General features: G+C 53.9%; 10 protein-coding genes across 10 annotated transcripts; 5 read left to right on the plus strand and 5 right to left on the minus strand.

Moving 5' to 3' along the window:
* Window positions 1-468: 468 nt before the first annotated feature.
* HETIRDRAFT_99999 (ammonium transporter) lies at window positions 469-2,391 on the plus strand (the record flags this gene model as incomplete). Its single annotated transcript, XM_009543253.1, has 7 exons — window positions 469-496; window positions 557-569; window positions 628-698; window positions 754-1,170; window positions 1,233-1,646; window positions 1,705-2,021; window positions 2,110-2,391. The coding sequence occupies 7 exons, from the start codon at window positions 469-471 to the stop codon at window positions 2,389-2,391; spliced, it is 1,542 nt and encodes a 513-aa protein (XP_009541548.1).
* An 814-nt stretch (window positions 2,392-3,205) lies between these two features.
* Window positions 3,206-5,529, minus strand: HETIRDRAFT_308119 (uncharacterized protein; the record flags this gene model as incomplete). Its single annotated transcript, XM_009543254.1, has 8 exons — window positions 3,206-3,530; window positions 3,607-3,695; window positions 3,767-3,865; window positions 4,043-4,507; window positions 4,581-4,782; window positions 4,858-4,952; window positions 5,024-5,199; window positions 5,268-5,529. 8 exons carry the CDS (start codon window positions 5,527-5,529, stop codon window positions 3,206-3,208), a joined length of 1,713 nt encoding a protein of 570 aa, XP_009541549.1.
* Window positions 5,530-5,692: 163 nt separating this feature from the next.
* Window positions 5,693-7,644, plus strand: HETIRDRAFT_167256 (uncharacterized protein; the record flags this gene model as incomplete). Its single annotated transcript, XM_009543255.1, has 7 exons — window positions 5,693-6,537; window positions 6,594-6,604; window positions 6,666-6,673; window positions 6,734-7,003; window positions 7,054-7,085; window positions 7,190-7,269; window positions 7,316-7,644. 7 exons carry the CDS (start codon window positions 5,693-5,695, stop codon window positions 7,642-7,644), a joined length of 1,575 nt encoding a protein of 524 aa, XP_009541550.1.
* A 77-nt stretch (window positions 7,645-7,721) lies between these two features.
* Window positions 7,722-9,104, minus strand: HETIRDRAFT_424395 (uncharacterized protein; the record flags this gene model as incomplete). Its single annotated transcript, XM_009543256.1, has 7 exons — window positions 7,722-7,776; window positions 7,842-7,898; window positions 7,955-8,028; window positions 8,091-8,169; window positions 8,261-8,333; window positions 8,492-8,754; window positions 8,839-9,104. The coding sequence occupies 7 exons, from the start codon at window positions 9,102-9,104 to the stop codon at window positions 7,722-7,724; spliced, it is 867 nt and encodes a 288-aa protein (XP_009541551.1).
* A 1,809-nt stretch (window positions 9,105-10,913) lies between these two features.
* Window positions 10,914-11,114, plus strand: HETIRDRAFT_306947 (uncharacterized protein; the record flags this gene model as incomplete). The annotated part of the gene is made up of 2 exons (XM_009543257.1): window positions 10,914-10,973; window positions 11,025-11,114. The coding sequence occupies 2 exons, from the start codon at window positions 10,914-10,916 to the stop codon at window positions 11,112-11,114; spliced, it is 150 nt and encodes a 49-aa protein (XP_009541552.1).
* A 276-nt stretch (window positions 11,115-11,390) lies between these two features.
* Window positions 11,391-12,486, plus strand: HETIRDRAFT_431953 (uncharacterized protein; the record flags this gene model as incomplete). Its single annotated transcript, XM_009543258.1, has 6 exons — window positions 11,391-11,483; window positions 11,576-11,715; window positions 11,773-11,839; window positions 11,898-11,925; window positions 11,996-12,110; window positions 12,180-12,486. Coding segments are annotated over 6 exons (502 nt in total), but the record flags the coding sequence as incomplete, so codon positions are not given.
* Window positions 12,487-12,579: 93 nt separating this feature from the next.
* Window positions 12,580-14,481, plus strand: HETIRDRAFT_308268 (uncharacterized protein; the record flags this gene model as incomplete). The annotated part of the gene is made up of 6 exons (XM_009543259.1): window positions 12,580-12,693; window positions 12,765-13,136; window positions 13,232-13,608; window positions 13,664-14,023; window positions 14,081-14,189; window positions 14,242-14,481. The coding sequence occupies 6 exons, from the start codon at window positions 12,580-12,582 to the stop codon at window positions 14,479-14,481; spliced, it is 1,572 nt and encodes a 523-aa protein (XP_009541554.1).
* A 272-nt stretch (window positions 14,482-14,753) lies between these two features.
* On the minus strand, window positions 14,754-16,852 carry HETIRDRAFT_100005 (uncharacterized protein; the record flags this gene model as incomplete). Its single annotated transcript, XM_009543260.1, has 11 exons — window positions 14,754-15,483; window positions 15,543-15,658; window positions 15,714-15,788; window positions 15,845-15,898; window positions 15,963-16,145; window positions 16,183-16,197; window positions 16,259-16,291; window positions 16,341-16,366; window positions 16,444-16,485; window positions 16,541-16,697; window positions 16,760-16,852. 11 exons carry the CDS (start codon window positions 16,850-16,852, stop codon window positions 14,754-14,756), a joined length of 1,524 nt encoding a protein of 507 aa, XP_009541555.1.
* A 30-nt stretch (window positions 16,853-16,882) lies between these two features.
* On the minus strand, window positions 16,883-18,235 carry HETIRDRAFT_407246 (uncharacterized protein). Its single transcript, XM_009543261.1, has 4 exons — window positions 17,902-18,235; window positions 17,780-17,848; window positions 17,502-17,720; window positions 16,883-17,439 (listed from the first exon to the last, which is right to left on the minus strand). The coding sequence occupies exons 1-4, from the start codon at window positions 18,179-18,181 to the stop codon at window positions 17,174-17,176; spliced, it is 834 nt and encodes a 277-aa protein (XP_009541556.1). The 5' UTR covers window positions 18,182-18,235; the 3' UTR covers window positions 16,883-17,173.
* A 2,977-nt stretch (window positions 18,236-21,212) lies between these two features.
* Window positions 21,213-24,489, minus strand: HETIRDRAFT_457156 (uncharacterized protein). Its single transcript, XM_009543262.1, has 15 exons — window positions 24,343-24,489; window positions 24,266-24,286; window positions 24,089-24,210; window positions 23,967-24,037; window positions 23,784-23,915; window positions 23,497-23,719; window positions 23,309-23,431; window positions 23,180-23,259; window positions 23,053-23,126; window positions 22,688-22,991; window positions 22,600-22,629; window positions 22,452-22,538; window positions 22,322-22,397; window positions 22,038-22,267; window positions 21,213-21,986 (listed from the first exon to the last, which is right to left on the minus strand). The coding sequence occupies exons 1-15, from the start codon at window positions 24,465-24,467 to the stop codon at window positions 21,399-21,401; spliced, it is 2,286 nt and encodes a 761-aa protein (XP_009541557.1). The 5' UTR covers window positions 24,468-24,489; the 3' UTR covers window positions 21,213-21,398.
* Window positions 24,490-24,519: the final 30 nt, after the last annotated feature.

Raw genomic sequence — 24,519 nt, forward strand, 5'->3', positions numbered from 1 at the left:
CAGCGGGTGACCATCAGGGCGCTTTCAGCCCACGCCTGGTGGCCGAATTCAGACTCCATCACATCCCCATCCACCGTGGGAGTACCCCACCCACCAAGGCGACGCAAGTCGGCGCGATCCGCGATGGACCGTGTGCATCAGGTATGATACCAAGTCAAAAGGCGTAGGGGATGAGAGAGTGCGCACGAGAGAGAGGTGGAGGGATAGGGGCTGGCAGCGGGCTGGCTTTGGGGGACCGAAAGAGGCAGGCGGTGTGGATGGAAAAGGGAATTGTGACGTGGGTGGCGGGCGGCGGGTGGGTATCGGACCAATGGCGGACGAGTGGATTATCGGCAACGCTGGCGCTCTCCGGCCGTCGTCTGCTCACTCTCGTTTTCACGGCCCCTGTCCTCTCTGCAGGCGTGCGCACACAGCCAAACGTTCTCGTCGGTCGCCTTCTATCTTGAGAAAGCGCGGAACGCACCCACCATGTCGGCGACGCCGTCTATATCTGCCCGTGAGTAACGCCGCGATAAGATTAAGATAAGGCGCGGCTCATGGCTGATTGCAACCACAGGGGATCAGTCGCAGTACGTCCAATGGCAGCCCTGGCACCCTCTGTGCTCAATGTCGTGCCTGTCTCCCCAGATTCGACCGAGGCGATGTCGCGTTCATCATCCTCGCCGGCGCCTTGGTCTCGTTTATGATCCCCGGCCTCGGTGCGTCCCTCTCGCTCGCTTACCGCCCTCCCTGTCTGATTCACCACCCGCTCAGCGTTCCTCTACTCCGGCCTCTCGCGGCGCAAGTCTGCTCTCTCCCTCATCTGGGCAGTCTCGGCTGCCAACGCCGTCGTCATCTTCCACTGGTTCTTCTGGGGCTACTCCCTCGCCTTCTCCAGCTCGGCCACGAATGGCTTCATTGGCAACCTCGGGAACTTCGGCCTCATGAACGTCCTCGACGCCCCGTCTCCCGGCTCGCCCCTTATCCCGGAGCTGCTCTACAGCTTCTACCAGATGGAGTTCGCATGTGTCACCGTCTGCATCCTCATGGGCGGTCTCGCAGAACGCGGCCGCGTCCTCCCCGCGATGGTCTTTACCTTCATTTGGATGACGATTGTCTACTGTCCGCTCGCCTGCTGGGCCTGGTCCGCTCACGGCTGGGGGCTCTCGTGGGGTGTCCTCGATTACGCCGGTCCGTCTCTCCCTCCTCTTCCTCGGATTGATAGCCCCATTTACGACGAAATGCCCATTCAGGCGGCGGCCCCGTCGAGATCGGCAGCGGCGTTGCCGGCCTCGCATACTCCTGGGTCCTCGGTCGTAGGGGCGAGAAGGAGCTCCTCAACTTCCGCCCGCACAACGTCTCCATGGTCAACCTCGGCACCTTCATCCTCTGGTTCGGCTGGCTCGGCTTCAACGCCGGAAGCGCCTTCGGCGCGAACCTGCGCGCCGTCGTCGCCGCGTGGAACTCCATGCTCGCGGCCGCGTGCGGCGGCCTCGTCTGGTGCCTGCTCGACTTCCGCTACGAGCGCAAGTGGAGCATGGTCGGCTTCTGCTCCGGAACCATCGCGGGGCTCGTCGCCGCCACGCCCGCGTCGGGCTTCATCCCCACCTGGGCCGCCGTGATCATGGGCATCGTCACCGGCGCGGTGTGCAACTATGCGACGAAGGGTCCGTCTGTCCCCCATCGCTTTGCGCGTAGAAAATTGACAGCCGGCGGCGCCTCCAGTTAAATTTCTCGTCCGCATCGACGACGCGCTGGACTTGTTCGCGGAGCACGCGGTCGGCGGGATCATCGGGCTGCTCTTCAACGCGCTCTTCGCGCGGAGCGACATCATCGCGCTCGACGGCGTGAACACCGCCGTGCCGGGCGGGTGGCTCGACCACAACTACAAGCAGCTGTACATCCAGTTCGCGTACGTCTGCGCGACGTGCTCGTACACGTTCGTCGTCACCGCGCTCATCACCAAGTGCGTCAACTCAATCCCGGGCCTGCACCTCCGCGCGAGCGAGGAGGCGGAGGCGCTCGGGATGGACGAGGACCAGGTGCGTCGGTTTTTCTCATGAGCGCACTCCGTCTCTGCGGGTCGGCGTTGACCTGTGATGTATCTTTCTTACGTGAATTGGGAACCAGATCGGCGAGTTCGCAACGGACTATATCGAAGTGCGCCGCGACTACACCGACTGGACCGCACGCCCCGACCTCGCGATCTCGTCCGAAAAGATCCCCCCAGGCGCCGCGGACGTCGGCGCGCACGCGCACCCCGTCGTTGGGGGCGACCGCCATGGCGTCCCCGACGCGCAACTCTACGCTCACGGCAGTGGCAACAACAACGGCAACGGCGCCGTCGACGACCACGACGCGGAGTCAGGTTCCTCGTCTGAAAAAAAAAAGTGCGCTAGGGCATCCTGCTAGGCCGAGGTTCGCGATTCACGGATAGAGAGGGCGCACGTTGGTTTTATTGACTATCTACCACATCATCTGGGTACCGTAAACGGTCGATGACAGGACCGGACGGGAAGGTAAAGGACGGAAATGTAATTATTTTTGTTTCGCTGTTTGTGGTCGGCTGGCCACGCCGGATGCTCCGGCTCGTGAGGTCGTGAATGGGGAGGGGACAAAACATCGCTATCCATGTTACAGCGCCGCGAGCGCGCGCGACAGACTACGTAGCGTACATACCAAGTGATGATCCATCAATGATAGGTCACTTGCTACTGATGGTTCTGTGGATCCTAGAACATGGATAGTTTATGAGAGACGCGCCGCACGTTGCAAGCACACCGATTTCGACCAGGTCACCTCGGAGCACATGCGGGTACTAGTACATGCTACGTTCTGGATCCTCGTGGAGCAGACCCCAAGATATTCTAAATAAAGGACTTAAGATACGAGCATGCCATGCCATGCCATGCAACAAGGATATGGTAACGCGTGCGATCGAGTTTGGAGTCGAGCAGAAGTAGCCAAGTGGATAAAGAAACCGAAACAAAAAGCTTGAGAGATAGATCAATAGAAACGAATAGCCCCGGTCATTCAAAGGCGAGGGCTAATATTAGTAAGTACTCGATAGGGCGCACGCACCGCGCCGCAGGAGGCAAATGAATCCTGTGTGTCAGCCCCGAGAGCGTAAGTAAGTGCCTGCGCGGCGCCGCGGACTCCCTATCGCCAACCGCCTTCCGAATCCACCGCTAAACGAGACATTCGAACGTGGCGAGGGGCCCGCGCCTCAGCAATCCCAGCCGTACACAAAGTCGGCGACGTTCGGCTTTTCTTCGATAGCGACTGGCTCCGCGACGGCCGCATCCGCATCCGCTTCGACTTCCGTCTTCGTCTCTGGCTCGAGCTCAAGCTGGAGTTCCGCTGCGGGCGTGTCCTCTGCCTTGCTCTCGGTTTCGATCTCCTTCTCGATTTCGTCGGTCTCGATGGTAGCTTCGTCTGCGGCAGCGCGCGACTGCGGCGGTGTGCAGATCCCGGCACCGAATTCCTCTTTGAGGAGCCAGTCGACGACGTTGCGCGACGCGAGCGTCTCCGTTTCCATCGTCGAGATGAACCTGCAAGCAAACACGCGAGCACGCGGATGGACGTCAGCAGGTTATCAATGGTCGGGCAGGGGGGAGCGGCACGTACGGCTCGAAAGCGTTGACGTAGAACAGCCCGCGGTCGAGCTTGACGGGCGCAAAGGTGTTTGTGGGCGGGAGAACCGGGTACGCGTCCCACTGTCCGCACGCGATAAATTTTTGTCAGTTTCAAATTGTACAAAGTGGAGATCGATCGCGCGGTCGCGCACCTCTTTACGGAGGACCCAGCCGACCTGGCCCTGGAATATGTCCGCGAGCCACTCGTCTGACATCGGCCCCATGGAGAAGATCTTGACGACCCACTCGTCCTGCGCAGGTGCTGGCGGTGCCGGCACGGCCTCGGTCTCGGCCCTGGCTTCGGCTTCGGCTTCCACGTTCGCTTCCAGTGGCGACGTCCCGCTGTCCAGAGAAGCGCCTTCAGATTCCTTCACCGCCGTCTCCGACTCGCTCGCGTCCGCGCTCTTCTGCGCGCCCTCGGCCTTGACGAGCTTTCCATGGTAGGTCAGCGAGTTGAACTCGGGCGCCTTGCCTCCCTTGCGCGCGCCCGCGAGCGTCGTCAGCACGCTCGTCGGCACGCCCGCGCCCGCAGGCAGCCCGAAGTACGCGGGGTTCGGCGTCGGCGCGGTCGTGGCGAGCAGCGTGACGTGCAGGTGGACGTAGGGCTGCTTCGGGATGAGCGCGGCGAGGTCCTCTGGGATCGAGATGTCGGAGGTGTGGTAGGGCGCGGCGAGGATCACGGCGAGGTAGTCGGCTGCGCCCTGCGAGGTCGCGACTGTCCACGTGGTGGGCGACTTGCGGGAGATCGAGGTAACGTTGGTGTTGAGGAATACGCGCGCGCCGGAACGATGCACGAAGTTCTCGAAGATCTGCCAGTTGCCACCTTTGATGCTCGCCGCACCTGATGCGGCGATGGAGGCTGCGGCTTCCAACGCGTGGATACTGTCGACATCCTGAAATCAATGGTTCCGTAAGTCAGCAACGTCTTCCTCTAATATACCCGAGACAGGAAGGTTTCATGCGCACCTGCGCATAGTTGACCAGTGTCATGGCATCGATAACTTCGTTCGTGAACTTTTCCGACACCCCGTGGCTACGGAAGTACTCAGAGGCGGTCTGAGAGATGAGCTCATCCCATTCAAACGCGTCGGAGATGTCGGTGAGATTCTCCCACTTGAGAGCTTCTGGGGCGTATAGTTTGACGAATTTGTCAGCCATATCTTTGACACTGCAGAAGGATGTCCAAAATATAAGAATAGCGATGAGGGAAACGACATTCCGCGGATCAGAGAGAAAACCGTACAGATTTTGCGTGTTCTTGGGGGAGAAGTAGCCGTATCGCCATAGGACTTTGATGTTGTCAAGGAAGGATCCGAAAAAGCCTTTCGTGCCACCTTGCTGGATATCATATTTTAAGCATCCCAGAGACAGTAGACATCCAAATAATGGTGTGAGCATACCCGAAACACGAATGATTCACCATCCCAAAAACCAAGCTCCCCTTCCTCGTCCTCAAACCCGTAGCGTGGAAGATTGAACTCGTCGGACGCCCTCCATAGATTTTTGTTGATGTTCACGAATATGGACGCACCCAGCTCTACCGGCTGGTAAGACGAGTCATTATATGGATATACCGTCGTACTCCCTATGCGGACGAGCAATAAGTCCAATCCAACGCATGGCAACCAAAGTCATTGGAGCTAAGAAACTCACTGCCGCCGATGTAATTTGATCGATCATACACGTCTACCTCCACGTCAATTCCAAACCGTTCTTTTGCTTTTGCAATCCAGAACGCCGCAGACGAGCCTCCTGCACCCGCGCCTATGATGGCGACGCGAGGCGACTGGGGATTGACGATGTTTGTGACCTCGATGGGGGAGGGTGGGTTTGTAGCTGGCCAGAGATTGAAGGGAAACTGGAAGGCGGCAGAGGCGGAGCCCGCGAGGAGGAGCAAGGAAGTTGCTCGACGCATTGAGTAGTTGAGTCAGTTGGGTGCAGGTGCAGAGCAAGGCGTGGCCACGGTGCAGACGGAAGCAAATCACGCGTCGGGCCGAATTGTCCGGCAGTCGACGGAGTGAGAACGGAAGAGGCCCTTGTGTTTCTCCTCAGGAGCGCTCATCTCCTCGCCTGCCCCGATGTCGTTCGACACGACGTTCTTCTCAATACCTACAGAGGTTGCACAATATCTCCTCACTTTCTGCCATCCGTGCGACGTCGTTGCCTTCTCGCGCACATGTCGCACCGCTCACGCCCTCGTACATAACTCAACAGACCAGTACCTCTGGCGCACCCTTTTCCTCACCTACCCCTTCGACGACCTGCGCAAATCCCTTGACGCACCCCCAGACTCGTCTGCCATTGACTGGAGAACACAGCTCAAGCGCCGAGTGCATGCTGAGGTCGTCACATCAAAACGAGTGGAGGGCACTCTAGACGAAATGGCCGAGGTGTACAATGTTCTCAGCGACGCTATCGCCGCATCTGCCCCCATCATCCCTGGTGGCTGGAACAGGCCTTCCTCAAACCTTGCATGGGTCAGGAGAAAGCTCGACTGTTGCAGGAGGCCCGACCCCCTTCTTGAAGAAGCTTCGCCGTTCGCACGGCTCTCCTCCTTCCTCATGCCTATCATCCTCACCCTCAGTCCCGGCGACGACATTTTGTTCTCTATTACTTCTCGGCGTGCAGCACGTACATTCGTATACGACTTGCGCAACTATACTGAGGAGCGCTTATGGGGCCCTTACCAGAAGGGCGGGCGGGCAGTCAACTGGCTGCACCTGCGCGCAGACATCATCGTGATCACCATGAACCTGCGCGAGTTCGGCAGGCACTGGCCGAAGGCGTTCCAGCCTCCGTTGTTGGTGCGCGGCCTGGAGGCGACGAGGGCCTACTCCGCGCCGGAAATGTCCAGGCGCTCAGAGAGGGACTGGGCGGGCGTAGAGGGCCATTGGATGCGCGTTGTATGCTTCTGCGACTATCGGTGAATGCCATGTTTGCTCTCTGCCGCCCTCTGCTCACGAATCCACGCCTCTGCAGAGACTTGATCAGTGCGTAGATCTAATTGCCCTTTTTTGCTTCCGTTCATATCGCGCGTCCATCATATCTTAGGATTCAATGTGCGTCTCCGTTATCTATCGCTCTTTATAGCTGACGAACCCTTGAGCGCCTCTCGCCAGTCGAATGGCTGGAATCCGGACCTCTTCGACGATAACTATGAAGAAGCCTCGCGACTGCTCCGGCTCTCCCTGCACGTCATCTGCGTCGAGTCTGACCCGGCGGTGCTCGCGACGCTGCCCGATCCACGGCGCCCGCCGATCACATTCGGGGGCACCATGCGCGGATTCAACTCGGACGAGGTGCTCGACCGCGCGGTCAAGGGGACGGTCAGCGTCATGCCGGACGGGAACATCCGCTGGAGCTTTGTGAGCGCAGCCTTGGAAACTTATGTGTGTAGTTCCCCCTTTTGTGTCTGACAGCAGCGGACGGCGGCTTACAGGTTTCGGTCTATGAAAATCACGATCAGTGGAGGTGAGTGTTTCTCTCTTTCTTCATGATCCTCTCCTCTTTGCTTTCTACATGTCTTTCTCTTGTTTTGGTGCTGGCGAAGCATACTGGACTGACTTTATACACAGCTCAGAAGGTGTTCAGATAGGAAATGTTTGCAGCGCAGCAGGCGTCGTGGGCGCGTGGAGCGGCGCGTTGCACGAACACGGTTCGTCTTTTTCCACATTGCCCACTCCCGTTCCCGACACTCACAGCTTCCTTGCGAATTATTCTTCAGGCGATCCGTCAGGCGCGTATTTTTTTTTTTAGCCAACTTTCTTCCCACTGTTTTCGTGACGGCATCAGTAACGGAAGCTTCCGTTTTGCTTATAGGCCCGTTCTGGTTATTCAAGACTGTCGAGGGAAGGGCCAGAGAACCATTCTCAGAAGCCGGCACATAGGACAATTTTTACTCAATGAACTGGAGGGAATCGTGGGTATATGTGTGTTCGAACAGGATATCATGTCATTTTCATCTTCATCTCTGCTCTGGTATTATTGGCTGCCATACACTGTACTATATATATCGGGCATCATCGGATAGCCGCTGTATCGATGAGATTGCCAAGTACATACACTCATAGACGTACCTTGGGATTTGATCGTGGATTTATTGCTTTATTACTCGATCGATGCTGTAAAGAAGGTGGCGAGTCGAGCGTAGATATCTTCAAACCTAAGAACGGGTCACGGAGGGAAAGATAAGTCCACGAGGTAGAGTTCGATGATTCATTGGCGCACTGCTTCTTGTTCTCTGGGTCATCGAGGTTAGCGCGTGCCCCGGCCCAGCCGTGGAACCTGGGGTCATATGGTTCGTGGATCGCAGATAAGTGGATAGTTAATCAGCCACGCACATCGTTTCGTACAGCTTGTGGTCGTTCTTGCTCGCAAATGGGTTTACCCTGATGATGTCGAGGATCTTTTGGTACTATTGGCAGATATGCGGCGTAAGAAGTGTGTGAACCGGGAGGAAGTTATCGTGAGCCTCACCTCGTCGAACGGCTCATCCTTGGACGGATATATCCCAAGCGGAATGCGAAGAGCGTGCGTGTCCTCGACCTTTAGCATGCTATAACGACCATACCTCGAGTTAGTTGACTAGGGTCTGTCCGTCTCCGCATTCCTTTATGGAGACAAGAAGTTTTTGTATCGTCACCTACACAGGATGAACAGCCGCGACTGAGTCGAGCACCGTGTCCTTCGCCCCACCCGCAAGGATCACAACTTTCCCACCTAAGAATCGGACACACTGCCGTCAGCCGTCAAAAATACATTCTCTGCATCCGACCCGTTCACGCTGCGGTGGGGACGGACGCAAACGTAAAAGTACTCCATCCCCACCCTTCCTGGATTCCGCACACGGAATGACGTATATGCGTGTATGCACTCACCCCAACAGAGGCCATAGGCCCCGACACGCCGCGCGCCGTCTGCCCTCAGGGCAGCACCGACACGCGCGAGCTTGGGGACCGCATCCTGTGGGCGTGCAGGCCCGCCGAAAAACGCCTGCAGCGCAGCGCGGTCCGCGTCGGTCTTTGGCGGGTGCCGCGCAGCGTCCCACGGCGCACTCGGCTCAAAGAAGTCAGGCATGACGACGCGCGCGCGTAACGCATGTGCGAGCATGTCGGCGCCGAGCTGGGTCTGGGGCTTGAATCTGCGCGGCACAGATACAATCAAAAAAGCCGCGAATCAGGACAGGCGGACCAGCAAGTGTTGGAAGTGCGATGTGTGTGCGTACCCGAAGATATCGAATACGCAGATGAGCGCGGTCGCGCTGCTATCTGAGCCTGTGATGTAGGCCCTGTCGAAGCCAGCATAGGGGCGGATGGTCCCTTGTGGCTTGTAATCCGATTGAACGGCAGGTACGGTGCAACAGGCGACGTTGTCGTTGTGCACGGTGTACTCAACGCCGGTGGTAGACGAGATACTGGCGATGGCGTGTACGGTCTGTGTAGATACGGCTTTTGGGAGGTGCGAGGTGATGGTTCGGAGGCGGTGGAGCATGTCTGCCTTGAATTATGCTGATTTCAAAATGTCAAACTGAACAAATTCACAGCTAGCGGAACGGCGAAGAGTCGATGACAGCAACTAGCCGCAACCGAGTCGGAGAACGTACTTGTTAAGCCTGGTTACTGAAGCGCTGAAGCTGAAGCCGCCGACACAGACGATCGGGCGGCGATGGTGTTCACTGCACTGGTGACGTCATTTCACAACGTCGACGGAATGAGCCGGAGGCAAATTCCCAACAGCGTCTGACCGTGGGAACATCGTCAGCAAGCAAAATTCTGCGTCGCGTTGTGTCGGCTCTCTTCATCCACCCTCACCACAGCCTGCATGTCACATCGCGAGGCAACTCTTTGTCTTCGAGCTTAGGGTACCGAGCTGGTATGGGGAGATAAAGCGTGAGCTCAATTAAGCCGGAGCACCTCCTAGTTCTGGGCCACCAGTGCCTGCCGTTTCCTTCCATAGGGCGGTGGGATGGGAGGTGCTTGACTATGAAGCTCGCACATACCAACCGCTCCATTACATTTCTCCACTCAAATAGGCTACCCACTTGATGTCAACCATCATCCCTGAATTCAGTTTTGTTCCTGACACAATATCCGCGTATCTGTTGACGTCTTTATCCATGATTGAATGGTGAGGGAAGGGCGTCCATGTGGTCGTAGTCGCAATACGGAGCCAGCGTTGCCGTCATATGTAGGTCACCGTTTTGCGATATGGGGTGAAATCGTAAAAGAGCCGGCGCACGGAGTCTGTTCAACTCTCGTTGACGTTTGCCAGGTTGGCAAGTCGAGACTGAGAGTGGGTCAGGAGAGGTCAGGAGGGCCAAGTTCCATTGCTACCCACTGCAGCCTCACCTTGCTTATTATTCGGACCCTGGACGCTGATGTAAATCTGGCTTTTTTGATCTGAAATATCTTCGCGTCGTTAGCAACGTATATTCGTTACGGATCAGGCTGAAAGAAGATTGGTGGTTCTGCACCCGAGACCTGTCGGGCAAGGGGAGAGGAGGGGGAGAAGCTGAATCGCCGTGAGGGGAAGCGCGCAGTCCTCCGAGAGCTGACATAGGTCGTCAGCCGGGAGGAACGCTCGAGGCGGTAGCATGTTGCAGACGAAGCCTGGAATGCTCGTCTATGCCAGCGACTAGCGAGATTGCAGATCGTGGAGAAGAACGGCGTCTAGGCAGTCAGCCAGACCAACGCGATCGCCATGCCCTCTTAGCCCCACTTGTTTGCAAATAAAGTACGCGCTACGCTCATCCCTAATCTCGGAACTCTATTTCTTGGGGATCGCGTCACGGCTCTATTTCTACTCTCTATCCGCCGTAACGTTGCAGGCTCGACCCCCCTTTCCTTTCCCCTGGTGCTCCAGTGCGACCATTCTGGCCAGGCTGCAGCGCGCCGAACGCATGCGTACATCGCGAGGCGCGCACCCACAGCATGTCGCTGCCACACAGGCCGAGTGAACAGACGTTGAGGGGCCTCGTCGCGTGTAACTATAGTTCCAGTTCGTGTTTTTTGTCTGTCTTTCTATGTTTTTTTTTGGAGATTTACATTACTACGTCCTCTCCCCTATTCCGCCCCAAACAGTGGCCGCCCTCATATTCTCGTCATGGGATATGTTGATCACATTAGGCGACATGGTGAGTTCCTTCGTGTTATCGAGCATAAAGAGAGAGATGTTGACGGCTTCGCGGAAACTCCCTCAGATTGAACATGTCTGGACGTGCGTCTTCCTCTTGCCAACGCGGGCACAGTAACGATGATATTAATATCGTCGACTGGCTTCCTTCTAACCGACTAGCAAAGAATGGAACAAAACGACGTGGCTTTCTATTCTCATGCGGTTTTTCTCCTTCGGCTCACAGATGTGCGTCCCTCTCTTTCACTTCTGTGCTCTACAAAATCCGCGCTTGCTAAGCTGCGGTTCCATGCTGACTCTGTCCGGAAACAGGGCAGCCGTGGTCTTGACGATGAAAGCGACGACCTTTGGCTCGGTGGTCGAACCTAGCAAATGTCGCTTGCTCCTCGTCTTTCAAGGCTTCGCGAGCCAGCTGCTCACGATGGGTGTTCAAATCATTCTCTCACTCCGCGGTGCGTTCGCGCTCTTCAGGCCTGCTTATATTAAATTCTAACGATACATGAAATGCAACTTTGTTTGACCCCACATAATCACCGACGCGTCTGACGCTTCTTGATTACTGTGATGATTAGTGATCGCTTTGTACAGCGAATGGAAGTCCCTCAAATACATCCTCGCGGGCTTCTGGATGGTGGAGGTTGCCATGATGTCTACCGTCCTGAGCATTGCCGGCCCTCGCATCACGTTCACACACCAGTGTGTCCCTATCGTGTTCCCAACCATGACCATCGGCTTTCTGTAGGTGCTCCCTGTAGCACACCACTGTGCGCCACACAAGGGCGTAAAAATGGTAGCTGACTGCTCATTCTTTCGGTACACTTTTGGATCAGTATAGGGCCTCTCAGCCTAGACATCCTGCTGTTTAGCCTCACGATGAAGAAATTCTTCCTGTCCATGCGTGACATCCGCGCACCACCATGGGTGACCCGATTCATGCAGGACGGTGTCTGGGCTTTCTTGCTCCCCCTTTGTGCGTGTGCTATGATTGTCTGCCCATGCGACTTATCATCTAATGCTAGTCTCGAAGTGATTGCCCTCGTCAACATCGCTTGCATGATGTTCTTGCATTCTGCATATTCTTCCGTCGCGTTTTCGTGTGTGCCATTCCATTAAAGAATGCAGAACCTAGCATTGAGATTTGTCTATTCAAAGGTGGTCTATTGCGATTCCGGGCTTTGCGGTACGTCTACCCTCTGATTCACCGCGCCCATATCTTGCTTGGTCTCACGCGTATTCTGGGTATCGCGTAGGGCTACCGCCTGATCCTACACCTCCGCAAGTGCGCGCCGCAGGACCGTTCTTTGTCGGAGACGGGCGGCGACATCGAATTCGACACGATCGCCATCACGAATGGCACGAGCGAATGTGTGTACACACCAGCGATCTTGTCCTGCTTTCGGCTCTGCTCATGAGATCCTCCTTCCGGCGTAACAGCAGAGACAGTTGTTATGCATAGCGAGTATGTATCTAGGAGTCCCCCCATCGGCCCATAGAACCACCGGCCCTATGATATCACCTATCCCGCTCCATACACATGTTCGCCAGGCATCTCCAGCATATACTAGACCCCATGCAACTGTACATTGTAAGCTACGCACTGCACGCCATTTCTTATATATTATCTCCCGCCGCGGTGCGACTTAGTTGAATCTAGTGTATTTCTACATATCTTTATGTCGTTCGTCTTAGTCTTCGTCTTCGTGTTTCACTGTACATGAATGTATTACGCTTGCGCCGCTGGATCCCTGAGTGTCTGCCTGCAATGCGGCCACACGTGATCGGGGAAGGCATAACAGGGAAAGTTTGCGGCTGCCTGCTTGGAGCTGCTACCTCGATGAAACTACCGCGCCGGACACCGTGGGCCTCGCTCGCGGAGCTTGACCAGATCTGTGCCTGGGTCTACACCGACGAGTACGACCTCGTCGCACAGACCCTCGCCGTCGAAAGAGTGCGCAGCGCCGTCTCTCCCCATGCGCCCATACCCCGCTCACACAGATTCACCTTCCCGCCCAAGCGAAGCTCGCAGCCTGGAAGGCCGTCACTGCGCTTCCGCACGCACTCGAGTCTCTTCTCGCCCTCCTGACCGCGCTCCTGCACGACGCCCACGCTTCTGCCCTTTCGTCTTCGTCGTTGTCTCCCTCTTCGTCCTCGGAGACGCCGTTGTCACAGCCGCGTGGCGCTCACGCGCTATCGGTGCGCCAGGACTATGCGGCCGCGCTCATTCGCCTCGTCAATGGCCTCGTCGACCCGCTGCAGGTCGGCGCCTACGCGCGCTCTATCGCGGCGATCGCGGCGCAGCTCGGCCTTCCTGCGTGGCTGGTGGAGCTGCGACATGCAGCTACGCACGAAGACTTGCCTAGCTTGGAGCTGCTGAGGAATGCTGCGCGCGAGGTGGTCTTTTTCTCCATCTTTAAATTGGATTTTTGGACGCTGACCCACGGCCGTGATGGTTTCCGCACTTTTGATTGTGTTTTGCATGCGAGCAGTCGATGTCATGGCTCCTGCATAACTACTTCCTCCCGACGCTCAATCCCTCTATGGACAGGGCCGCACAGTCCACCGCCTCGTTGCACCCTTTAACATCCACGCTAAAACAGTACAAGTCGCTGCTCAAGCTTACAACGCGCGACGCGACGCTCCGAGCGAAGCATCGTACGGAAATCGAACAAGCGCTGCGGGATGTCGAGCGGTGGATCGCAGAGGCGATGGTCGCAGCGGACGGCGACCTCGCGTGGGAGATGGGCGGCGCGACGGCGGACGAAGCGGGCGAGGACGCGGAAGAAGACGGGAAGGAGCGGTGGGCGTTGGAGCGGTTATGCGACGCGCTGCTCGAGAGAGGCGTCTTGGTGCCCGTCTCGAAGAAGTCGGTGTTACGATCCGTTTTTTCGCGCCCGAGTCTTGACCGTATTTCGTGACAGAAAACGCACGCCTTCGAAGAGCGCGTTTCACCCGCCCCCCTCATCCCTTGCGATCTGGACGACACTCCTCGCCCACCTCCGTTTGCACCACCCTACGCTTCCCTCGATCCTTATGTCCCGCATCATCTCGCACCTCCTTACCGATGCATCGACAGCTTCCTCCGCTTTCGATGCCGATGCCAATCCGGACGTCCGACTGGATGACCCTTCATACGACCTGTGTCTCGCGAGCTGGGCGATGTGGCTCATCGACGGGGGTGAGCAAGATGCAGAGAGCGCGGTAAGGAAAGACGACGCGTTCGTCATGCTCGCTAATGGTCTCGGTCCTCGAATGGATAGGGCGTCCAAGGCCCGCGCGGGGTACGGGTGTCTAACCCTCTTTCATCTGTAATTCTATGTAACTTACTGGCTTGGCAGAGCTCGTAGCCTTTTTAGGGCCCTATGCGCGAGCGATCCTCATTTAGCCGAGTTATCCAGCACAATACTCGGTGACCATGATACCGTGCCACCCACACCCGCCGCAGGAGTGAGTTCCTCGGTTCTCTTCTGTATGCCTGTCATGATGTGGATGTTTATAGTTGTGGAGTGACGATGCCATGGCGATCATGGACGAACGACTCAAAATCATCCTCGCCACGCGCACTGAAAATTCTCTGGACTCGATTACAGACAATGACTATCCTGAGGACGACGACGGCTCCACAGTGGCAGCACCGCTCACTGGTTCTGCTTCGCTCCCGTCAGGATGGCGGTTATTGAACCCAGCTAGTGGGTGGAAGCCGTGCCCAATCGGAGTATATGTGGGTGAATTAGTATAGGTGCTAGTAACGTGAAAAAAGACACTTCGCGAGGAGTCTAACCCGAATTATCTGCAAGAAAGAGGGGTCATTCAGGGTATACGTGTAACGCGACCATCCGAGCAATTGTAGCAAAAAGTATATGCGCCTAGCGAGTGTCGGTTAGTGAAGAGAAAAAAGGTCGCGAGGAAAGAAATCAAGCCATCCCGGCTCTGTATGACTAGATGAGTACAGTAAAAGCTCCACCTCCGGGAGTAGATCGCATACGTTTGTTCGCGTACAGTTCTTTCGTTTCAACTTGACTCCGACTGGCCCGTCCGTAGTGCTTTCCGCGGGACTGCGCCGGGCTGTCTCGTAGGCTGGTGCGACGGCGCTCGGTCATCCATATATCGCGGAGGGAGCTCGACCACCTCCGTGCCGCTGTCGGTGTATACAGTGACAGGAGGTCGCCCTGCGTCATGATGCACGACGTAGACATGGGAACCTGATGGTCTTGCGTCGGAGGGAGTCGCCGGATTTGAGCCCTCCCGTTGATGGGCGGATGGGGAGAGAGCGGCGGACGGGGACGCTCGGGGGGGAAGTGTAGCGCTTGTCGCGGCTCCGGGAGGAAAAAGTAATGGAGATAAAGGATCGCTGAGAGAATGTGTATGGATATGGGGGGTTGGGCGCTCGGACGGAAGAACGAAGGGCTCGATGTGATAGCTTGAGTTCTGGCCTAGCGAACCTGTCGTCGTGGTCGTGGCAGTGCGCCGGCTGCTGGAGGTGGCTTCGCGGGCGGAATGGGAGTTGGAAAGAGCAAGGGAAAGGCCACCGTGCTCGAGCCCGATGGCGTCCGCAGAAGGGTAGTCGTCATACCGCGAATTAAGCTGAGTATTTGAATTGTTAGAATGTCGGGCGAAGTTAGTTTTGCGGTGGGAATGTTTGCGATAGCATAGGAAGGCTGCAAGGCCGCCGACGACGAGACCAAGAACGAGACCGCCAACGCCCGATCCCACCGCTACCGATGATGCTACTGTCTTCTCGCTGATGCAGACTGAGGTCATCCGATCAACGACGAAAGGTATGACATGGACTGCACGTACCCAGCATTTAAATCCAAACAATCTGTGGGTCCATTTCCACCACTGTGTAGTGGTCCTTGTGACCATCTGTTGCCTTGTGAATCTACGAGGGATATAAAAAATGAAAATCCCCAGGTCTGCGAAGGCGTTAGCTTTCTATAGGCTTGACAGCAGTCATATCAACAAACTGACCAGCGAGACCTTCCAGTCAATTGTGTCCATAGAGTCCGAAGTGATGTTGAGAGGGGGGTGAAGAGTGGGAGCGATCTGTCACAAACTAGCTCTCGATCATGCGACATGTTTCTACTTAGCATACCGCTCACAGTGAGAGTATAAGGCGGCGTGCCATTTTGAGGTGTTATGTATATATCTTGACACTAAGGCGTGCATAGGTCACACAGGTCGTCGTAGGACAGGATAACAAGAAAGTGGAGTGCTCACTTGATCAATCCATCCATATTGCGAGAATGAGCCGGTGGACACTGCAGCCTTCACGTCCATGGCTCCGGCAGGAAAAGTGACGTTGTTACAGGTGGGATGAAATGAGGACGTGTTTGCTATGACTGTGTATATGTCTTGGCATCCTCCCGTAACGCCATTGGTATCGAACTTCAGAGGGAATGACTGATTCAATTCAGATGTATTTCGGATATACACGCACCATGCAAATCTGGTACTGATCATCTACCAGCATCAGCCAAAGTTTACCCAACCTCCCGCGGACCCTCATTGCTCACCTGTGTACCAGGATAGAATGGGACTGGGAAGTCCTGCGTGCGCTTCAATGCAGAATACCAGAAATAATGATATAAGACTCACGAAACTAGTCCCTGAGCCTGCTGCAACTACAAATGGTACAATAAATGCTCTGAGAAGAGGCTTTAGTAAGACTCGCGGATTGGTGTAGACAGGCAAAACGCACGAAGTGTATATTGAGAGAAAATATGGCGCTGTTGGGTTAGGCCTAGTACAGAGATAAGAACGCATGCACTAAGGATGCAAATCCGAGCGAGGCGCACCCCGTTGCCTGGCCTCTTTCCCAGGAGATATGTATTGTGTCACATTGTGCTGCATGAACACGGTGAGCCTAATTCGCAAAAGACGCGAGAGGAAGCGATTACTGGTGACGGGGATGGGAATGCTAGTGCCTGCAGGGTTGAAGTCGAAGAAGAAACCCTACATACAAGGAAGTCGCTAGTCAAGGACACGTAGTATTTGCATCATGTTATTCCGCATACCTGTTCCAAGTACGCCGGTTGTTTACCCGAAACATACACGGACGCGGAAAGGGTCCAGCAGAGAAACGTGAACAGACGTGCGACCTGGCCCATACGCAAGAGATGGATGCGGATCGAACGAATGAGCGAAAACGAATGAATATAGGAGGGAAGGAGGTCAGAGACAGCCAGTAGCTGAGGTCAGGACGGCTTTGTATGTAAATAATTATTAGTCCCCGCGCTTCCGCCCCGCAATGCGCACATCGCGCAGCGCCGGAGGTCTAATCCTCCGTCGCAACCAGCCGTCGTCTATCGGCTCCGCCCTTATTCCTCGTTGCCATCCTGTGACTGGGCATGCTCCACGATGGGTATTGTATTGTTGTACAGTCTCCATGAGTCTCGTCTACTGTGGTTATCTACCATTTTACAGAGCGATCAGTCCTTCTTTCTTGTCACACCTGCTCTGCGAGCAGTCGCAGGTTCACCATCCTTCGTCTCCTTTGGAATTGGCCTGGGTGGCGGAGGACCGGGATCATAGAATGGATTAAGTGGAAACCAAGGTCTGCCGAAGGCGTCTCGAAGAACCCCTCTGATGACATCAAAGGTGTAGAAATCAGGCTCCGGTGGCGGCTCTGTGACTATCTCCCGAGCTATCAGCTTATAACAGATCAGCAAACTTGACTGGCAGTCGTTAGCAGCATCTAGTGTACCGTTCGAGTCAGCGGCTGATCTGTGACTGGTGAAAAGGAACCGTGAAACGCACAATCCAGCTGCGGTTCAGACAAAGCTGCCTCCCAATTACTCCTAGTCACAAGTCCCTTCGCAAGCGATCTATCAAGGTACGTTTCTGTCAAACGAGAGAGCCCTATAGGATTTCTGAATGGGCCTTTCCATCTCGAATCAACGGAACGTGCGAGTAGGGAAAGATCTATACAGCTTCGAACGGATAATTGATAGTCGCGGAACAGCTTCTTGCAATCATCTAATATCAGCGGGCGATCCGTTAGCTTGACATTTGATAGAACAAGTAGCATGGCTCACATTGAATCCCGACTCCAACTTTCACCTTTTGGGGAGATTCTAAATATTGGCGAAGCTTGTCGGGGAATGCTACGCGCAAATTGTTCGTCACGATCCACAAAATCAAAAGAGTGGCACATTACCTTGCATTGCACTGATTTGGATGAGGAGTATTGTATCTTCACAGCCTATCTGAATCAAAGCCACACGTTTCTCCGGTTCACCTTTCCTGTCGTTCGACCTCCATTCAAGATCCAGACCGACGACGACATCGGGGTGGAGGGAATCTAAACGCGACACTTCAAGATCTGCTTCTTCGAGACTTCGAATATAGACTAGACGCGCGTCCGGGAAAAACTCTTTCCATTCAAAAGTCGGCTTTTCGATTGAGGTTTTCGAGGAGTTCGCAGTGGAGTTGCCCATTGAGAGAGAATGAGAGAAGATGCATGGTGGCGATTGCGGCCAGCATCTAAAGACATCGAATCAGAGTTAACAAAAGGCCCCATGATCGGCACGCGTTCGATCGACGCGTCTGGCCATCGCTGCGACTCCGCTGCGCGACAACAACTGTTGCGACTGACGACTCGTGTCTCGTCAAGTCTCTCGCGCAAACATTTGGGTTTTATACTGCATCTTGATCTGAAACATATCTTCTTACGCGTGAATCTCAACCTCCATCGATGCCCAAAGCACCGCAATTGAAACGCAAGTACTACGCAGTGAAAATAGGGGCCCAAGGGCCCAAGATATACGACACGTGGGAAGAGGTCCGTATATGATATCTAATACAGACATACAGCTGAGCCTCATCAATCTTGTCATGGTCCCAGTGCAAAGAGAATGTGTGTCTTGAGACCGCTGTGTTACTCCATTTCTCATATGAAGGCGTTGGTTGGTCTAGGTCTCCCGCTATCCTGGCGCCATACACAAAAGCTTCACGACGCTGAAAGCTGCTGAAGCATGGCTTGAGCCTATATTCAATGGTAATGAGTCACTTTTTGTTACCGAGATATTCAAATCAACAGACGAGCTATTCGATTTTAGCTTTCACCAGGAACTCAGTCCCTAATGTACGATGTGCAAAGCCAAAGCAAGAAGTGGAAATAATAGAGATTTTCGATTCATTGCCTCCGTCGCCTCCTCTGCCGCCAGCCATGAGTGTAAATCCAATTAACCCTATGTCTGTTCCAGTCGATGTCCCTGGTGCACCTCCCACTGCGCCCTCAGCGGTTGAGTTGTCTCCAGAACAAAGGGACATCCTTGAAAAAGTCAAGGATGGGAGAAATGTGTTCTTTACCGGTTCTGCCGGTTCGTGACTTTCATTCTTTTGGTTTGGACCCTCCTTGACATGTGGTAAGTACAGGCACAGGAAAGTCCGTTTTACTTCGCGAGATCATACGGTCTTTTTGCGAAGTCTTTCCCCGTGAACAGCTAGCAATCACAGCGTCAACTGGAATTGCCTCCGTCAATATAGGTGGCACAACTCTACATTCCTGGGCGGGAATAGGTTTGGGGAAAGAGCCCGCTGAAAAGCTTGTTGGTAAAATAGCAGGAAATAAGAACCTCTCAACAATTGCCAGACGATGGAGGACGGTCAGAACCCTGATCATAGACGAGAGTATGTGCTCATTTAGCACATGTATTCACTATCTCATAGTCTCATTTTCTAGTTTCAATGATTGACGGGACCTTGTTCGATAAATTGGTATGTCCGATGCGGAGCTGTATGTTCATTCATTGATCAGATATCATTATAGGAATACATCGGAAGGCACATTCGCAGTATGTTGTCTATCTGTTCCTGAAGACCGCTCGTACTGGACGTGTTGCAGGGGTAGACGACGAACCTAATCCCGATCCCTTTGGCGGCATTCAAGTAAGGATTCTCCTTGTTAGCCAATCATCATCTCACGACTGGTAGCTCGTTCTTTCCGGGGATTTCTACCAATTGCCGCCCGTCCCCGGCACCAATGCGAACGGACAAACGGTGCTTCCCACATTTGCGTTTGACGCCAAGAGTTGGAAGCGTTGCATGGGCCTGCCTGTCACTCTGAAGCGAGTTTTCCGACAAAAAGATCAAGGTCATTATTTGAACCTTAATTATCTGCCATCTAATTCCACCGAGCTGATGTTCCGCTGAAGAATTTGTCGACATGCTCAACGCTATGCGTTATGGCGATCTCGACGAGAAGACAATCAAACGGTTTGCAGGATTGTCTCGCCCCGTCGTCTACCATGATGGCATCGAGCCAACGGAACTGTAAGCATCTACAATTTCATCCGTCCGTCAGACGATATCATAGAGACTGTCTCTCTCCAGATATCCAACGCGTAGGGAGGTTGAAGAGGCGAATCACTCGCGCTTGAATCAAATACAGTCTGTGTCAAAGGTTTATGAGGCTCAAGATACAGCCGCACGGGACAAAAACGGCAACCCAAAACTAACTTTTGAACAAATGACTCGTCTCTTGGAACGTCTCGTGGCCCCAAAGACTATAACTTTGAAGGTCAGTTGGAACATGTCCGACAGTTTTGTTTATGGCTACTCAATCCATGTATCCAGGTCGGAGCGCAAGTCATGATGATCAAGGTATTCTGCGTGATGTCCCTCGTCGATCATGTTATTATCTGATGCATGCACTTCAGAACATAGTCCAAGGCGTTCTCGTCAATGGCTCTGTTGGCAAAGTTGTCGAGCTCATCACCTATAAGGAAGCTGTTGAGAGATATTTGCCTATCGCTGTGCCAGGCGACAAGGAAAATGGGCAGGACGTTTCTGAGTACATCCGGAAGAGTCCTTTCCCCTGGCCCTTAGTCAAGTTCACGAATGGGCTGTCGAAATTATGCGTGCCGGCGGAGTTCACTGTCGAGGATGCATTGGGCGAAATAGAAGCCACACGCATGCAGGTAACCGATAGGCTGGAGCAAACTCGAGGGACGTAAGCTTATCCCATATTAGATCCCATTGATTTTGGCGTGGGCTCTCAGCGTCCATAAATCGCAAGGACAAACGCTTGAACGGGTTCGTGTTGATCTTCGACGTACTTTCGAGAAGGGGCAGGGTGAGAGCAGACATTCTTCTTGGCGTTTTGTGTTATTCATCGCACGACAGCGTATGTGGCGTTGTCGCGAGCGACGAACATGGATACCCTTCAAGTGCTCAGCTTCAATCCCTCGAAGTCTGCTTCATCCCAAATCTCCTCAAAGTAGTCACTGACTTGAATCTTCCTCAGGGTCATGGCGCATCCGCGGGTTCTAGATTGGAATCAGGAACTCCAGCATGACGAAGAGTACGACGAGTATGATCAGTACAATGAACGCAATGACATCGATGACGATCTCATGGACAGTGAAGAAGCTGTCGCGGGTTATCATGTGGACATTTAAACATTATTCAGTAATTCAGATCTTAGCCACACCGTATCTTAAAGGCCAGCTGGGCACCGCTTACTCTACAGAGTATCGTTTTTGATCATTCAACCGAGTTCACATCGAGTACATCGCAAAACTCAGGCGTCAATCTGACACTATTACATTTCGAAACCTGCTTCAGCGAACAGACCGATTACGGGGGACTGGGTATAACATAACGTATTATCGACCACAGTCAAGCGATACAAAACTGGAAAAAGGGTAGGGTTCACGGATGGCCATGCGAGCTGCTGGCTGGACTTTTGATGGCGTCAGTGGGATCAGAAGTGGGAGGAAAATCGTCATGGTTTGCCGTGGACGTTGGTGAAGGAAGAGAGGAAGGTGTGGAGGCGAAGGAACGAGTGATGGGTGTAGCAGCGGTCGACCCTCCTGTCCTCTCCGATGCTGAGGGGTCAGAGCGAATACTAGAGTCATCCGATCTCTGGCTGACGGAGAAAGGCGGCGTCGAGCCACGTGAGACCATGGGGGTGTCTGATCCCTCTTGCCGTTGAGACGCTCGCAGACTGGGTGGAAGTTCGATTGGCAGCTTCGGGGGTGACATAACGCTGTTGCGCGCGGAGGGATGAATGCTGCTCGTAGGCCGCGGTGGGAGTTGCGGAGTGAAGTCACTTTCGTTCGGACGCCGAGGAGCTGCGTTAGGCAGTGGGACGTTCGATACTTTCGTGTGGGATGAACCATATGGAAACAAGGACACTGGCTCGCCTGCTGGAGCCGGGGGCAACGGCGGCGAAGATGGAGGTACTCCATCGTCATATAATAATTGAGCATTCTCTATAAGATCCTCCATCAAAGAATCCTAGAATAAAGGCTAATGAGCTTCACATCAAGAAAAGGTCACACAAATCACCTTCCACGTCTGGACGCTCAACAAGTCGGTGCCCTGAGGTATCTCATCTTCGCCAAATATTACACCACCAAACACGATGGCTAGATTTTTCGCGTCCATCTTGTTTTTGTCACACTTTGCAGCCACACGGGAGAGATGTTCGACCAAAGCCTTGAGCGTAGCACGATGGATTGGAGGCAATCGTCGCATCTTGGCACGTAAGAGAACGAAACCGTTCGACGTGTGTTCCGCTATATATAGTTTAGTCTGAAAGGTCCTATCATTCCAGAGACCACAAGACTCACCAATGCCAGCGGTATGCTGTATCCTGTCCTGTAAAGGAAACCTGAACAAAGGCTCAGGAAGTTCGCGCAAGTAAAGCTACTCGATGGTTGAAGTTTTTCCGCTTTCTCAAAAAATCACATTGTAACATACCTTCAAAAGTGAAGAGACAGAATAGACGTCATCCGTCACGGGGTTCAATTGGAATACTTGCTCGTCCCGCTCGATCTTATGCTGAAGCTGTGTAACGCCGCTAAGTCAGTAGAAGAGAAAGATACAATAAGTGATTCAATCCGTTAACCTCTTGAACAACTGCGAATCGACCGGATACCTATACGAACCAAGTCAGATCCTAAGCATCGACGCAAGTATAAGTTTTACGTGCTTACCCTATAGATTCCTTCACATTCAAGCCCTCGTTGATCTATCTCCTCGATACAAATTTTTACAATCTTGGGTATACTATCTCCAACTAGACCTCGAGATGTCGCATAATCGACCATACTTACACCAAAGATCAGGTCTCGACATTCCCCAACACGATAATTATAATATAAAATGGGTTTGGGAATAGCCATCGCCAAAGAACGAGGAATATGAGCGGATACCCGAGATGTATCTCGCCCAGGGGAAATTCGATCAACCATCTGCCGAGCATGGGATGCTAGCTGTGATTGGGTCGCAGATGTAGCCCTGTGAAGAGCGGTCGCAATGTCAGAATGTACACATGTAACGAGACAAGGAAAACAATTACAGCATGTTGTCAGTGTAAGTTATCAGAGCCCTCTTGACGGTCTCTGTGGATTCAAGAACAAAGCGTTCCAAGCTCTGGAAGTAAGGATTCAATAATGCACTAGCCAGCTGAACGCAGGAGGGCTAACGCTGTATCCTGCCTCCAATGTCTTTACTCTCCTCAATCGCAGCGTCTCTGCCCAATGGACGGCTTTGCGATACTCCTTGTCTACGATTCATGATCAGAAAAGACGGGTCTTATGAATTCTTTGACGCACCCGCTTCATCGGCCTCACGCTTGGCACGAACCGATCGTAGGGCACTGTCCTGCCCGCGGCCTCCTAGACTCTCCTTCTGACCTTTATCTAGAAAGGTGATAAGTTGATTCAATTGCTTCTTTCCTAGACAGAAGTGAAGTAACCGTAGACTCAGTAAAACCGCGAATGACTGATTGATCTAATATTACCCTGATGCGCGAGATCCTGCAAAGCGGCCGAGGCGGACGATGGCGAACGATTGCGTGGCATACTCCCGGACGGTCGTCGATCAAGGGGACGCAGAGGTTGAGGAGAAGTGACAGTGGGCCTCGATGGAAGACTCGGGTTAGATCTGGAAGGTGCTAGAGGCTGACTGTCGTGGGCGGTCGGCGATATAGCTGCGGGTGATACCAAGGAAGCTGCCTTGTGTTCCTGAGCCGCAATAACGAACATAAGAAAGACCACAGCAGGTAATTAGTATAGCAATGGTACATACTTCAACCTCTTGGCATTTTCGTATATACGCTCGCTTCAATTTGGGGAGTTGGCTCTCTGCAAACTCTGCGTGCGTTGCAGTCGACTCTTTCAACTCCTCCTTGACTCTTTTTCGAGTGCGGTCTTGGGTTTCCTGCGCTTGCTCACTCAATGACCATATGAAGGACAGTAGAAACTCACTCACTCTCATATTGATCAACGGGTTCAGGACATCCACCAAGAGAGTATTTAAGAAAGCTTCCCGTGCTTGTGTTTCTGGAGAACTGATCTTTAGAAACGTAATGCATGACTGAATATGACGCACACCTCTCTCAACATTGTCTCTGACTTCACTCCACGCTCTCCTTGTCGAGTTGATCTCGACGTGATCATCTAGGTAAGTGTCAATCGCCTTCGACTTCTGGTGTAGCCTACTCAAAGATTCGATGCTGGCACGGCGACGTGAGTCTGCTATCACGGCGCGACAAAGAGGGATGTGCGCACTATATTTCTTCGATGCGCTTTCTGATGGGAAAAACTCAGTGGCACGCCAAAAGTCAACCGCGCAAGATCTTGCGCACCTCTCCTGGAAGAAGCTAATATAGGAGTCTGCCAAAATTCGCAGATGAAAGTCGAACAAAGGTATCGGGCCGCTTTGGGGACCTTCGAGAGATGTTCGAGGGGGGTTGTCTACAGAACTAGCCATCGGTTGAGGGAAGTTCGCGTTGGGTGTGGAAAGGACGAGCAATGACATGGGA

The sequence above is a fragment of the Heterobasidion irregulare genome (assembly GCF_000320585.1).
Source record: "Heterobasidion irregulare TC 32-1 unplaced genomic scaffold scaffold_01, whole genome shotgun sequence".
In the NCBI taxonomy this organism is placed as follows: domain Eukaryota; kingdom Fungi; phylum Basidiomycota; class Agaricomycetes; order Russulales; family Bondarzewiaceae; genus Heterobasidion; species Heterobasidion irregulare.

Bases quoted from the DNA above. Each gene is read 5' to 3' on its own strand.
- HETIRDRAFT_407246 (XM_009543261.1), bottom strand. From the start codon at position 18,181: ATGGGCAACTCCACTGCGAACTCCTCGAAAACCTCAATCGAAAAGCCG. The intron at 17,849-17,901 runs GTAATGTGCCAC...ATTTGCGCGTAG, and splicing joins CCAAATCAGTGCAATGCAAG to CATTCCCCGACAAGCTTCGC. The intron at 17,721-17,779 runs GTGAGCCATGCT...CGCTGATATTAG, and splicing joins AGTTGGAGTCGGGATTCAAT to ATGATTGCAAGAAGCTGTTC.
- HETIRDRAFT_457156 (XM_009543262.1), bottom strand. From the start codon at position 24,467: ATGGCTAGTTCTGTAGACAACCCCCCTCGAACATCTCTCGAAGGTCCC. The intron at 24,038-24,088 runs GTGTGCGTCATA...TCAGTTCTCCAG, and splicing joins CAGAGACAATGTTGAGAGAG to AAACACAAGCACGGGAAGCT. The intron at 23,260-23,308 runs GTGCGTCAAAGA...CATGAATCGTAG, and splicing joins GCGTGAGGCCGATGAAGCGG to ACAAGGAGTATCGCAAAGCC.